A 14,027-nucleotide genomic window follows, 5' to 3' on the forward strand; every position below is an offset into this window, starting at 1 on the left:
ATAACTAATTTTTCCCATTCTCCCACCATCTCTTGCTCCCCAGTGGTCCTGGTTAAGGGTGAAGGAAAGCTCCCTTCTCCGGACCTCCTTTTTCTGTCTCTGGCGTTCACCTATGTATGATTCAGCCAAGAAAGAGTCAACAAAAGGAACCGGAGGGGCAGGAATGTGCTCCCGTCACCCCTGGGGAGCTCAGCCAAGGCAAACGGGAAGTAGCCTGTTTTTACTGCCCCGTGCACTTTCATTCCTCTTACGTGTGCTCGGAGCCCCAAGGGGAAAATGCAATTTGGTAGCGACCTGATAACCACATTCCTGGAGCCTTGGTCCAAAAAGGGTAAAAATCCAAACACTGCTCTGGGAAGGGAGGAGGGGAGGAGGCAGGGTGAAAGAGAACACCATTTCCATCCATGGTAAATTACGCCTGTGATTCCATTCAAGTTAATGTCTAACTAGAAAGTGGAAGTTAGGTTATCAAGATGGGGGCACCTTATCTTTCTCATAATGAAATCATGATTATATCTTGAAAGGTTAGTAATTACCAGTAAAATAGCAAAGAAGTGTTCCAAAGTTTTATTGAAAATATACCTTATTAAGGCCGAAGGTTGGTGCAGATAACCTTTGAGTTTGGCTGGTAGGATTGCAAGTTGACTAGGTCTAGGAGGGCGGGAGGGGTAGAACTCTGCAGCTGCCGGGGGCATCATCCCTCCTGTGGGCTGAGGTGGAGGCACTGGCCTGAACACCCACCACGAAGACTTCACGGTGTATCGTGAATTCTGCTATAATTGCTGGGGCCCCTGATTGGGAAGTATGTGCTGAAATATTCTCTTGAAGTCCTACCATGTTTTTATGTTTCTCAATATACACACGTATATCAGACGATATACACGGTATCAGAAAACTTTAATGCTGAAGACTCCAGGATAGAATGAGGCTCTGGAATCCCCTTAGGCATGTCTCCCTTGCCACACTCATCCTTCTACATGCATTGTTTTTTTTTATAATTTATTTGTTATTTATTTTTGGCTGTGTTGGATCTTCGTTTCTCTGCGAGGGCTTTCTCTAGTTGTGGCAAGTGGGGGCCACTCTTCATCGCGATGCGCGGGCCTCTCACTGTCGTGGCCTCTCTTGTTGCGGAGCACAGGCTCCAGACGCGCAGGCTCAGTAGTTGTGGCTCACGGGCCTAGTTGCTTTGCGGCATGTGGGATCTTCCCAGACCAGGGCGCGAACCCGTGTTCCCTGCATTGGCAGGCAGATTCTCAACCACTGTGCCACCAGGGAAACCCTACATGCATTGTTGATTAAACTCTTTGGAACAACGTTTTATCAACTCTCATGCTCTTTAACAAGCTTCAGTTGCTTTTATGAAGTGATCAAGGTTCTCAAAAATTATGATTCAAAAAATGTCTCTAGTGCGGGTTGATCGTTCCCTTCTACCTTTGCTGGTTGCTCTGCAGTTTGCAGCCGCAGGAAAAGCAATACTATAAAGTATGGAACACATCACCCTTTCAGTTCCTCCCTGACCTGCCCTCCTCTGCTCATTTACTCACTGCCCCATACAGGCAAGCAGTCCATTCCCCACGTAGTAAGCACTGACATCTTGATGATGCTGATCTTGCTGGGTACCCAAGACAGACGCCTCTGCCCCTCCTGTACCTCTGCTCCGTGAGGTTGGAAAGGTGTTGGGAAGGAGCAAGGAGAGCACAAGTCAGGATCAGGAGGTCAAGCCGGGGCAGACCACACTTGGCCAAGGCAACAACATATGTCAAGGGCGTGGAGAACCGTCCCCAGCAGTTACACAGCCCTGCACCTGACGGTTCTCTCCATATATTGTATTGTAAAAGCGCCCACTTTGGGGGTGGGCAAGAACCATCAGGGTTTTGTTTGTTTTGGTTTGCTTTTGGCCTGGAATATTTGTGATAAATGTCATCATTCACTTCTATATACAATATATAACCATCATTTGGAACTTTCACACTACTTTGGGGGGTGGGGAACATGTTAAAAAGCCAAAGTTGAGTCAACAGGAGAACTGGGAGTGAATGTGTAAATGGACTTGGCATTCCCCTTAGACGGGACGGGACGGAGGAGCCGCACCCTTTGGCCCTGCGCCCTGCGCGCCGCGCCCCGCGGTGGCCACGCCCCAGGCGCACCTCTCACAGGTGACGCGAATGCGCTCCTTGCTGGACGACTGCTGCTCGTCCTCCTTCTCCTGGAAATGCTCCCGGACACACTGCTCCTCAAACTCGTGCAGCCTCTTCAGCTCCTCGTCGCTGAGAAACAGCTCTGTGCAAAGGCAGAAGCGGTTGCCACGTGAGAAACCAGCCAGGTAGGTGCGTCCTTGCGAATTTCACAGCCCGCCTTTAACCAAGCTCCCTTCCCCATCCCTTGCAGGCAGCTCCCTGCTCCTGCCGCTGGTTATCACACAAAGACTCCTTGTAATATGCGGCGATCATATCGATATTTCCGCTGGAGCTAAAGGGCTCACTTTTTTAAAAAATTAATTAATTTATTTATTTATGGCTGTGTTGGGTTTTCGTTTCTGTGCGAGGGCTTTCTCTAGTTGTGGCAAGTGGGGGCCACTCTTCATCGCGGTGCGCGGGCCTCTCACTATCGCGGCCTCTCCTGTTGCGGAGCACAGGCTCCAGACGCGCAGGCTCAGTAATTGTGGCTCAGTAATTGTGGCTCACGGGTCTAGTTGCTCCGCGGCATGTGGGATCTTCCCAGACCAGGGCTCGAACCCGTGTGCCCTGCATTGGCAGGCAGATTCTCAACCACTGCGCCACCAGGGAAGCCCCCAAACGGCTCACTTTTTAACACAAAAATCCAAATTACAGCTATTCGGAAAGTGAAACCAAGTATGATTTTCCGGAAAACGTTTTGCATGTATTTTATGGATAGAGTCAAGTGGACAGGAGTATTTTCCCATTCTCTTTAGATGCAACGCACTAAAACATTTTGAGGACGTCGCTGGTGGTGCAGTGGTTAATAATCCGGCTGCCAACGCAGGGGACACGGGTTCGAGCCCTAGTCCGGGAAGATCCCACATGCTGCGGAGCAACTAAGCCTGTGCGCCACAACTGCTGAGCCTGTGCTCTAGAGCCCGTGCTCCACAACAAGAGAAGCCACCACAATGAGAAGCCCACGCGCCGCGAAGAAGAGTACCACCACCTGCCGCAACTAGAGGAAGCCCGCGCGCAGCAACAAGAACCCAATGTAGCCAAAAATAAATAAATAAATTTATATATATAAAAACATTTTGAAAGGAACATTGAATTTATAGAGAAAAGTTATTTTCAAGAACTGTCTCAATTTCTCATCTCTTCATGAGTGGACTTTCAGTGATATTAATTACTGATAAATAAACAAAACTAGAATAAAATCAGCATAAAATGAGAAGCATTCTGCAAAGAATAGCATTTGGATAGAGTGCTGTGTTTTCACACATTTAAGTAGTTTAAGGAGATTTCCATGCAGGTATCCAATTAGAATAGTCTTTCTAGATTAGCCCAAGATAGAAATGAAAGAGTCCTGCACATACTCAATCCACGATCCTGTTCGTCTTGGTCCCCTTCTCTTTTCTTCCTGCAGTGGCGGCTGAGACGCATAATGATTATATAGACGTGGCTTAAAATGATCATTGGTGGAGGCAAGACTGGCCGGTCATGAAATGTCATAATCAGCTGATAACGCTGGAATTTCCACACTTGGTTGGATATTGACTTTACTTCAAAGAAGGTATTGCTTTTAAAAGAATACATGTTTAGTTAGTTGTATTACTTTTAATAGTGATTTCCCAGGGCAATCAGAGTTACTCACATTGAATTGAAAATATGCAATGAAACGGCCTTTTGGGGTCATTCCACAAGTTAGTACTGACTCTGAATGACCTGTCTTTTGGTTTATCTATCAGCGTGGCTTACCAACATTCAAGGACATTTTACTCATATAAATAATTAAGAATTAAGTGTATTGAAATTGCTACGCACTGCTTTCTTGCAAAACCACACCACAGTCTACTGACTGCTCAGGAAATTTTATTTCATATATTTAAAGGTATGAGCCATCCCACTAAGCATTTTGAAGTATTTAAACTTTAAATTCAGTCAACTAGCTGACTACATTTTTTTGGAACTGAGTTGATTAATTACTGAACATTTTGCCAGAAGGTGGGTTATTTTGGATGTTGGGTAGGTACAGTCTTTGTCTTCTTTGAGTTTCCAGTGGGAGGCAGTAAGCCTAGAATTGTTGGAATCCTGATCAAGCGTGTTGTCTACACGGGGACCTTAGAAAAGTCAGTTAACCTCTGTCAACCTTCATTTTCTCATCTGTCAAGTCAGGAGTGTAACCAGATTCTCTCCAATGCCCTGGTCAGCTCTGAGAGTCTATATTTCTGTGAAGGATTTTTCCCTCATATTTTTCATCTTAGAAACTAAAATAAAAATTTTCAACATTTATTAAGCATGGTCACATCCTCAACATATCATGCCAAAAGGGGCAAGTTTTACAAGAAATTTGATTGTGGATTTTAAGCCATTTCTTTCTTAGGCCATTTTATCTTCTATTCAGTAAGTGATAAGAAAAATATTTCATATAATAGTACAGTAATTGTCACAGCCTATGAAATTAACTTTGTTTTCTGTGCCTCTGATAATGAATTCAAGGCTCAGTTTGATAAATCTTCTCTGTCTCAGGAGACTTTCATCTAAGAAAATATTTTCATTAGATTAAAATACATGCCAAAAGTGTCAAAATACTAACCAAGATTGAATTTAAATGTATTTAAGTGTCAACCCTTGATTTAGGAATACATGAAGGCTGATTACGGTTGAACAAAAAAACATTGTGAAAAATTCTACGCATTTGAAAGCCCTAGTGGAATTCCATGTAAATCCTGGGCAGCCTGGGAGATTTCTGAGATTACACTGAAAATCTGTAAAATAATAAATAACAAATATATGGTCATCAGTGGTGACACGCACTTGAAAACGGCGATGAGCAAGTTCACGAGCAGGATGTTGGCCACCAGCAGGTAGCATGCCATGATGGCGGGCGTGAGCCAGGCACCCGGGATGCAGGGAGGGAGCCGCTTGCCCTCCTCATCATACTGGTTGTCACCACAAGGAGCTGAAACGAGAGTCTGTCTTTTTGTGCTTGTCTTTTACATAGAATGAAAAGAATAAATAAACTGACCTATGCTATTAAAGGACCTATTTCTTTTTTACTATTTTTTTTTTCTGATTTCATAAGCAATAATTTTCCATGTGAAAAATATCAGTTCATACAAAGGAGATAAGGAACTCATTTCTGCACTCACAGATAGTCATTCTTAACTTGTTATATTTGTAAACATTTTCTCATTTCTGTGTTGTGTTTGTCATATACAGAAGTTCTTCATTTTTAAGCAGATGCATCTATCTATGCGTCTATGGTTTCTTTACTGTTATCCATTAGAAAGTGATTGGGTCTTCTAATTATTTAACATTAACTTATGTTGTCTTCTTGGTCATTTGTACATTAACTTTGAAAATAATTTTATTATGAGGTAGGAGGTAAGGATCCCCTCTAGCCTCCAATCCATTAATTGTTCTGAGTGATGTTTGAAAAAGAATCTTTTCTCTCTCTGCTCATTTGAAATGCCACTTTGATCATATGGGACTTATTTTCTGAAGAAAAAGAGAGGATGATCTCAACAGTAATTAGTGAAGTAATATCCATGAATTTATAGTCTATTTACTTTTCACTTCCTTATCATTTAAAAGAGTACTGACACCAGAAAACAAGAGAAATATTTGAAACTGGTATAAGACTATCGGTAATTAGCTGAGGAAGAAACTAATTAATACACACATTTCATGGACTAGAGTCATCAATTATGCATAAACTTACGATTAATTTCCATGGCGTACACTATAGAGTGATTGGAAAGCAGCATTTTATTTTTTTTAGTTTTGACAGGAAGGAAGAAAAAAAATAAGACAGTTGAGAGAAAAGTCAAACAAATGATGAACAACACAAGAACTGTTTTGCTGTCAAGAAATGTAAAGTGTTCAAGCTTGGGAATTACAGATTCACACTTGGAAACAGTGATCTACTTAGGAGAATTTTACACATTATTAATTCTAGGAAATATATGTATATATATTTCATGAATATTTATTTTACCACGTCATAAGCAATAGCAAAACTCACTAGTGAAAAAAACTGTGAAAAAGACATGAGGCTACTGACAGATGATCATTTTAACATGTAGGTTGACCAGTCAAGCATTCCCTGTATCCCAACACAAACACATCATAAGCACAAATAAATACAAAATTATTATGAAATAATCTGACCAAGAATTGAAAACCTACATTTCATGGTGTTACTGAAAATAGCCTCAAGTTTGCCTCTTCATCTTCTCTTGTTACCCAATTTAATAAAAAAAAAATAAAAATATTACAACTTACGCCTGGATCCAGGGACTTTTAGCATTTATGTATGTTTACTGAAGCTAATATTCCTTTGAAACCAAATTAGATTTTTATGTTCTGGTTTACCAAGCTACAAACACATTCGCTAATTGACTCTGAGATACTCATGATAAGGATGTGTTCTGAATCATGTGATGAAAGCCAGTAGGTAGAAGGCATTGTGCGACTGGTTATCAGTCTCACTTAGTGGAGATATACTGAACAACCCTGCATTTCCTGCAAGGCAAGGATGTTCAGAACCTTCTATTCTCAAGAAGCTTCTGCTTCTACTGGAAGTAGCAGCCATGCTATTGTACCTGATGCTTTTTGACAGAGCACAACATGCAAATTAAAATATTGGTGCTAACATGAAAATAGGTCTGAAGATGCTCGTTCATTGGTGATGCCGTAACTGTCTGGGTGAAATAGCATAAGAGCATTTGAACTTCACTTCCCTACAACACAAGAGACACTGTGACCTACCAGCTCAGCCTGGGCAGAGCTGGGGCCTGCATTCCCCAGAAATCCATGCAGGATTGCAGCTCATTTCCTCTGCTAACATCCAGAATACTGTTGATAATACAAAAATATCACTCCAGGAGTGAAGAGGAAATGGATAGCTATGTGGAAAATGGGTTCTGAAGCTTGAAGAAGAGGATGACACATGGCAATAGTCACTATCTCATTTGACTGAAATAACACTACCAGCTCTATCTCGGGGCAGAAAGAGATTCAGGTTGAAGAAAAATTAGGATGTTGGCATTGGGACTACATTCATGTGTAGGACATGCTCAAGGGATGTGAGACTCAGAATTCCAGTTAGTGGTTCTCAGAGTAGAAGACAGGACTGATGTCTCAAAAATCTGTATTTCATAATCTGCACTGATTTCTTCATAAAATAATTTGATGCCTATGGCAGAATAAAAAATACTTTATTCCCAAATTAACACAGGCTCTTCCATTAATTTGGAACTGATCATCTGCCTTGGGAAGCAGGGAAGAGAATCTTACTATGAATTCTATTCTTACGGTCTATCTGGTCCGCAAACACCTCTCCGTAGATCATCCAGTAGGGCATGTAGAAGATGTTTCGGGCCAGTTTCCAAGAAGGCTCCTCATCTGGATGCAAAATGGCTTGACGGGCTACTCCGAAACTCATCAACACCACCAGCATGATGACCACAAAATACAGCATGTCAATCATCTGAGGAGAGAGGAAATGGGCCTCTTACTGCCTTGACTCATGGGCCAAGTTCACCTGGTTCATTACATTGTGCTCCTCAAAGACTTCATGAGTGCTTAATTAGGATGGAGGAAGCTTCTTTCCCCTCCCTCCATCCCATCCATGGGTTACTGATTCTTGTACTTCATGCAATGCATACACCTTATTCTAGAACATTGCCATTCTCATCTCATGCTGTCAATCTTTCTTCTCCTCTATTGTTACCCATAAACAAATTCCTCTAGTAACTACAACTGCAAATGGAGAAAGGGAACAATTATGGGAAAATACAGGAATTTGTGAGGGAAACTAAGGAGTAAGAGGAGTAGATATCTAAGGAGGTAATGAGATCGTGAGTTGAGAGTACATACTGATATTCATTCATTATACAAACAGTGAGTAGTTAAAATGAGCAATGCTCTGGTTACTATGGATACTGACCTTATATAATTCTTAATTTTGAACATCCCTGAAGATGAGGGCCCTGGCTGGGATTAGCTCAACCATATATCCCTTTGTTCAAAACCACTTGCCCTACAAAGAGTTATTCCTAAGCTTGGAAGACTTCCTTTCTTCTGGGACCAGTCCCAACACTTGGGCTATTTTAAGTGATGTATGGATGATCTGATGGTTCATTTTTAGTTTCATATTTTATGGCCTGTTCTGGAGTAAATGTTGCCATGGATTTGTCTTGACCTCATCACACAAATTGCCTGTGTCCACTCCAGGCCAGAGCACATGAGCTAAAGACTGTGTGGAGTAGGGGTAGGGGAGAGTGACCCCGGGCCCCCTTTGTCTCTGGCTTCTACTGCACGTTAGGAGGTTATGCATCGGGTTATTGCCAGAAATACATGTACCTACAGTAGGTCCTCAACCTCATGTTCGTCAATTGGATTTAATTAAATTGTCAGTATGTAGAAGTATTATGTATCTTAAAGCAAAGAACATTTCCTGTAGGAAACCAACTGCAAGGGAAAGATCAAATGAAATGCAACAGAGCCACGCTGGAGGCCTGGCCTCAGGTCCTAACCACAGTCTCGGTGTCTGTAGTTACTCACGGGGCGTCATGACTAACCATCTTTCCGATCATCATCACGTAGGGTCCCAGATACTTGTTGACACCAAAGATGTCCAGGACACGGATGTACCAGAAGATGATATCCACACAGTAGATCACGCGGCCATAGCCCATGTAGGGCTGCTTCTGTAGGCGGAGGATGGCTCCAATCATGAACATGGAAATGGCCACGAGGTCTGTGATGTTCCAATATTCCTGAAGCCAAACTTTTATTTTCTGGCTGAGTTTACCGGGTTCTGACATGAGGATCTGTAAAGAAATGCCAAAGAACAAAAAACAAGGGAGCGTGGTATTGGAAGACTTGTCTTCTTAGAATCTTGGGACATTAGGACTGGAGCAGCATTCCAGGGCAGCTGGTCCCCTTTCCTGCTCAAGACTTCTAAGTACTAATCTTCTCAGGCAGAAAAACATATCTAGAAAGGGAAATTCCACAAAATCCTCTGTATTCCTAGAGTCAGGGTTTCACAAACTCTCAGGAAATGCCTTCTAAATTATGTCGCTCTGGCTGTAATTAAAGTAGCTGCCTTTTGATCCCTTTTCTAATTCTCTGGACACTTGCCTGTGAGCCCACGTTCCAGAGTTAGTCCAGGAGGAAAACTCTAGAGCAGAGATAAACCTGTGTGGTCCCACAGAGGGGCAGTCCACCCAGGGGAGATGGCAGAACTGGGATGGGAAATGTTTATCAGCCAAAATTCCTTTGTAACTCAGAGGTGGAAAGTCAGGGGAAAGCTGAACTTGATTTTCTCTTGCTTGAGAGCTTACCCTTTCAAAATCACCAGTGATTAAAGGGACACTTCCTCAGCGTAAACCTGAAAATATTTAACAAGCAGCAGGCACGGGCACACTTAGAGCAAGCCCCACGTATGCAGCTATGGCGTGCAGCAGGGTAGGGGTCTTAAAAGTGGTACCCCTTTACTTACCGAGACTCTGGGGAGGTTCTGGGGACTCCAGAGGTGGGATGGGGTGGTGGCTATTTATGGGCCAACCCAGAAGGCGTTCACTAGTTTAACAGCCTGTGCACTCTGACTGATGGCCGCCCACCCTCTTTCCTATAACTGGGGGGTAAAGAACAGTGTCAGCACATGGCTGATGCTCACTGAGCTCATGGTGTCCCTAGAGATGGCATGGCAGGCCACTTGGGAAATCCCAGTTGTAAAGTGGGCAAAGTTTGAATGAAGCCCAGCTAGAAAAGAAATAGGAGTAGTAGGAGATGTGTTATAACATTTTAGATTTGGCACTCTGCGTTTCTCGGGCTGTCATCAGACTGACAGCCTCGAATTAGCTCTCCTGGGAAGAAGTTGCCAGTGATAATTTTTCAGTTCAGTGAAAGGGTCACTGCTGATTGCAAAATAAGAATATTGGTTCTCTATCAGAAAGAATATGAAATTCTGCTGTGTGCTTTCTCAAGTTCACTTTTTCTTGGCTATAAGCTTTCCCTTTATAAGCTGATACAAAGAATTAAAACTTGCAGATGATATTAGAAAGAAAAGGACCTGGCCCATATTTCCTCTGCTGCCTGCAGGGGTTGCCCTCTTGAAGTTACATGTTAGTTTCAAGTCTCCTGTGACACGAGTCTGCATGAGGTGGTGTCTGTCCTTTTTCAACACTTCTTTGAAAATCCTGTTCCCTCTGTTTGCAGCAGTTGCGCTGGCAGCCTGCCCAGAGGCACTGGAGGCTTCCACCAGGTGGGTGCACCCAGCCCCCATCTGCTGCAGGTGCCGCTGTTCGGCTCCCACCTGCCCCCTTGGGCAATTGCAGCCGCTTTCCCAGAGATGCTGATGGCTGGCTGATGTGGGTACAAAAGTCTGTTCCCTTTGGTCAAAGTGGGACAGACTCTACAGTATTAATTACACTCAGAGTCCCCTGCAGGATTAGGCCAGGGACAGATTCCACTGAAGCCACACCTTGCTCAGCCCTGTCCCCTCTTCTGGCCTGGCCACTCTGCTGCCTCTCTCTGCTCTCCTGGGAGCTCTCCTTTAATAAACCCCTTGCACAAGAATCCCCATCTGGGTTGGAGGGAGGACAAGTGTGGTTCAAAGTCCTGAGTTACAGGAGAAATGTCATCTCCTACATCTCCCTTTCTACTTCCAGCTCCGAGAAAACGGAGCCCAAATTTGTACCCAGTTGGAGTCATTGGTTTATCTCAGGTACCTGGCAGCATTTATGCTGCTTTTCTAGGCACTCAGACTTATTTTTATTACTAAACACCATCTATTCTGCCTTGTGTTTTGATTTCCAAGTTCAAATTCAGCTGGAAGCAGAAGGTGTATAAATCTCAAGCAAGGGAACGGAACCAACTTGGGATTGTGACACCTCGAAAGAGAAGTTCCACGGCACTTGGGATTTGCACGATACGTTTTTAAAATAAGGAGTTACATCTGGGGACTTCCCTGGCGGTCCAGTGGCTAAGACTCTGTGCTTCCACTGCAGGGGGCATGGGTCCGATCCCTGGCTGGGGAACTAAGATCCTGCACACCCCGCGGCCAAAAAAAAAAAAAAAAATTTTTTTTTTCTTTTAAAGAAGGTACATCTGAATTGAAGTCAATGGTGGGTGGGGCTGGGACAGGCCTTTGGAGCATCACCTCCCGAATTTTCTCCAGGGCCAGGCTCACGATGTAGGAGATGACAATCCACTCCTGGAGGCAGGGCCAGCGCTCCATCCGCACCAGGATGACGTAGTTGAACAGTAGTAGGTAACCCAGGTAAGATATCTGAAAGGCAGAAGCCGTGAGCGGTGTCTGGGGAGGTCACACGTGCCTGAAAAAAGCTTCGACACCCTATTTACAAGTGGACACATCTTCTAAAACAAATTTTCATTTCCAGGTGCACCGAATCCTTTAGAGGAAAACTTCCACTCACATCACCGGTACAGGCAGAGGACTTTGAAGCAGATGGGGAGGCATTTTGTACTTTAGTGCAATATGGGCACTGACAGTCCATTCTCTAAATGAAGATGTATTTGTTGCTACTATCAGCCTCAAGGGGAAATTATAAAGTTGCACGAAATTATGATGAGTCGGGAAACTTTTAGTAGTTGACTGGTGTGCCCTCTACATTCCTGGAAATTGGAAAATGTTACTGACTCTTCCCTGCCTTGCAAATTTCCTTCTTCAACCTTTCCACTGCTGATGGATGTGGGAGGTTCGAAGGGAGGAGGGTGACATGAGGTGTCTTCCCAGGTACACACACCTGTCTTGAGGCCCCTCGGTCAGCCCTGATATGTCTGTGATGTGCTGTGCCCACAGCAGGGTGCCTATCCTTGTGGCATGTAGAGTTGGGAGGGATATGGGAGTGAGCTATGAGGTGGAGGGAGGTGGTCTGAAGATGATCGAGGTTGATTCACTCTGAAGCTGTACGCACCACGGGTACAGGCCCCTTCTGAAGTCTTGGGGAGGTGGGGGGAGGGTGTATACTAGCAACTGTATATTTGTGATTTGCAGCCTTTTTTTTTTTAAAGATGCCCCCCTCCTGATTGTTTAAGTTTTACCAGGATACAGGTAGCATCCCATGTATCCACTATCTAGTCTTTGCAGGAGGATTGGAGCAAGAGTTCTCAAAGTAGGGCTGTGCTGGGAACCCCTGGCAAGCTATAAAATGTGCTACCCCCTCCCCACATCCAGAGGCAGCATTTAGAGGCCCTGGGGAGAGGCCCTGGGGAGACGCCCAAGGCTCATCAGCCCCCTGGCCCTGCCCTCTTCATACGCATCTGTGGCAGCCAGGTATCTTCCTGGTCCTCAGCTGGTTCTGACCAGAACAGGTGGGCAGCTGTGGCTTTGGTGGAATCGCCAGATGTGGCTGCCAAAAGGTTGGGTGTCCAGGCTATAGTTGGCCTGGGTCCCCATGCAGCCTGCTGGGTGCCATGCCCCAGAGCTCTGCCTCTGCCTTCTGCCCTCCTCATCCATCACCCTGTCCATGGCTTTGGACCTGGCTCCTCACCTCCCATCACCTGCTCGCGCCCAGTCACTAATGGGACCGCAGTGCCAGGACGTGCCAGGCGTGGGCTGCTGCTTGGCATTTGGGACTTCATGAGTATTGTCCCTCTCCCGGACCGCAGTGGTTGCAGGAACCACAGCATGCCTGCCACCCCTGCTGGGACGGCCTGCACCTGAGCCAGTTTCCTCCAAAGCCTTCCAAGCTGCTCCAGTCTCCTCGCCCCACTTTTCCTGCCCATCCGCGTGCATAAGGCTGGACCACTCTTGTTCTGGGTGCACCACTCTGCTGGAGCCGTCCAGACAGAGGCCACCGATGGGGCTGGAGGAGAGTGTGTGGTCACGAGATCAGTGTGGCCTGCACCTGAGAGCGGAGATGCCTTGATTTGCTCCTCTATTCCAGGACTTCATGCTCTGGGTTCAACCCTACTCTTTGAGTAACCCCATCAGTCTCCTGAAAAATGACATCTGTGAGCTTGCTCTCTAAATACTAGTCATCTTTGTTCATTGTTGGAATAAAACTCTACTGCCCTAAGTTTGTATTACTAAAGACATTTGAAAAATCCTTCATCTTGAGCAAATAGAATATGACTATTTTGCTTTATGAAATGGTGTATTTGGGGCTAGGATGGCCACATTCCTATGTATAAATATATGACAAGATATCTATCTAGATCCAATTTTAGTTGAAGATTCTGAGTTAGTCCCACTTCTGTTTTCATAATTAATTTTAATCCATTGATTTTTTTTTAAAAAAACACTCCTTTTAAGCCCTTGACAATTTTCTTGATTCTGACATGTCTAAAACATGCTAAATGGTGACGGCTAAGGGTGGGGAGCTTACCGTGTAAAACCAGAACTTGACAATAGGAGCGTTGTAGAATTCGCAGATCTTGGTCCCGATGGGAACACTTCTTTGCTTTTTTTGTTCGTTCTCCTCATCCCCCTTTCTCGAGCCAGTGTCTGCATTCGCATCCTGGAAACAGAGCAGAGCACGTGGCAAGCAGGCTGCCAGATGGGAAACGCCTTGGACTCCAGCACCATATTTAACAGACAGGTGCCTCAAAAATCAAGGATTATAAAAGATGCAGACGTAGAGAATGGACTTGAGGACACGGAGAGGGGGAAGGGTAAGTTGAGACGAAGTGAGAGAGTGGCATGGACATATATACACTACCAAATGTAAAATAGCTAGCTAGTGGGAAGCAGCCGCATAGCACAGGGAGATCAGCTCGGTGCTTTGTGACCACCTAGAGGGGTGGAATAGGGAGGGTGGGAGGGAGACGCAAGAGTGAGGAGATATGGGGATATATGTATATGTATATCTGATTCGCTTTGTTATAAAGCAG

The 14,027-nt window shown here is 44.6% G+C and overlaps 1 protein-coding gene across 1 annotated transcript in view; it reads right to left on the reverse strand.

The window, feature by feature from the left end:
* The window catches only part of TRPM1 (transient receptor potential cation channel subfamily M member 1), an 83,262-nt gene that overhangs the window by 13,546 nt on the left and 55,689 nt on the right, over positions 1-14,027 (reverse strand). The window contains exons 19-26 of the mRNA XM_061181412.1: positions 13,523-13,654; positions 11,332-11,460; positions 8,747-8,998; positions 7,479-7,653; positions 5,884-5,904; positions 4,977-5,121; positions 3,536-3,738; positions 2,148-2,280 (exon numbers count right to left, since the gene is read on the reverse strand). Coding sequence (XP_061037395.1) covers positions 2,148-2,280; positions 3,536-3,738; positions 4,977-5,121; positions 5,884-5,904; positions 7,479-7,653; positions 8,747-8,998; positions 11,332-11,460; positions 13,523-13,654 — 1,190 coding nt within the window. The remainder of the gene's footprint in view (positions 1-2,147; positions 2,281-3,535; positions 3,739-4,976; positions 5,122-5,883; positions 5,905-7,478; positions 7,654-8,746; positions 8,999-11,331; positions 11,461-13,522; positions 13,655-14,027) is intronic.

The sequence above is a fragment of the Eubalaena glacialis genome, chromosome 2 (assembly GCF_028564815.1).
Source record: "Eubalaena glacialis isolate mEubGla1 chromosome 2, mEubGla1.1.hap2.+ XY, whole genome shotgun sequence".
NCBI lineage: Eukaryota > Metazoa > Chordata > Mammalia > Artiodactyla > Balaenidae > Eubalaena > Eubalaena glacialis.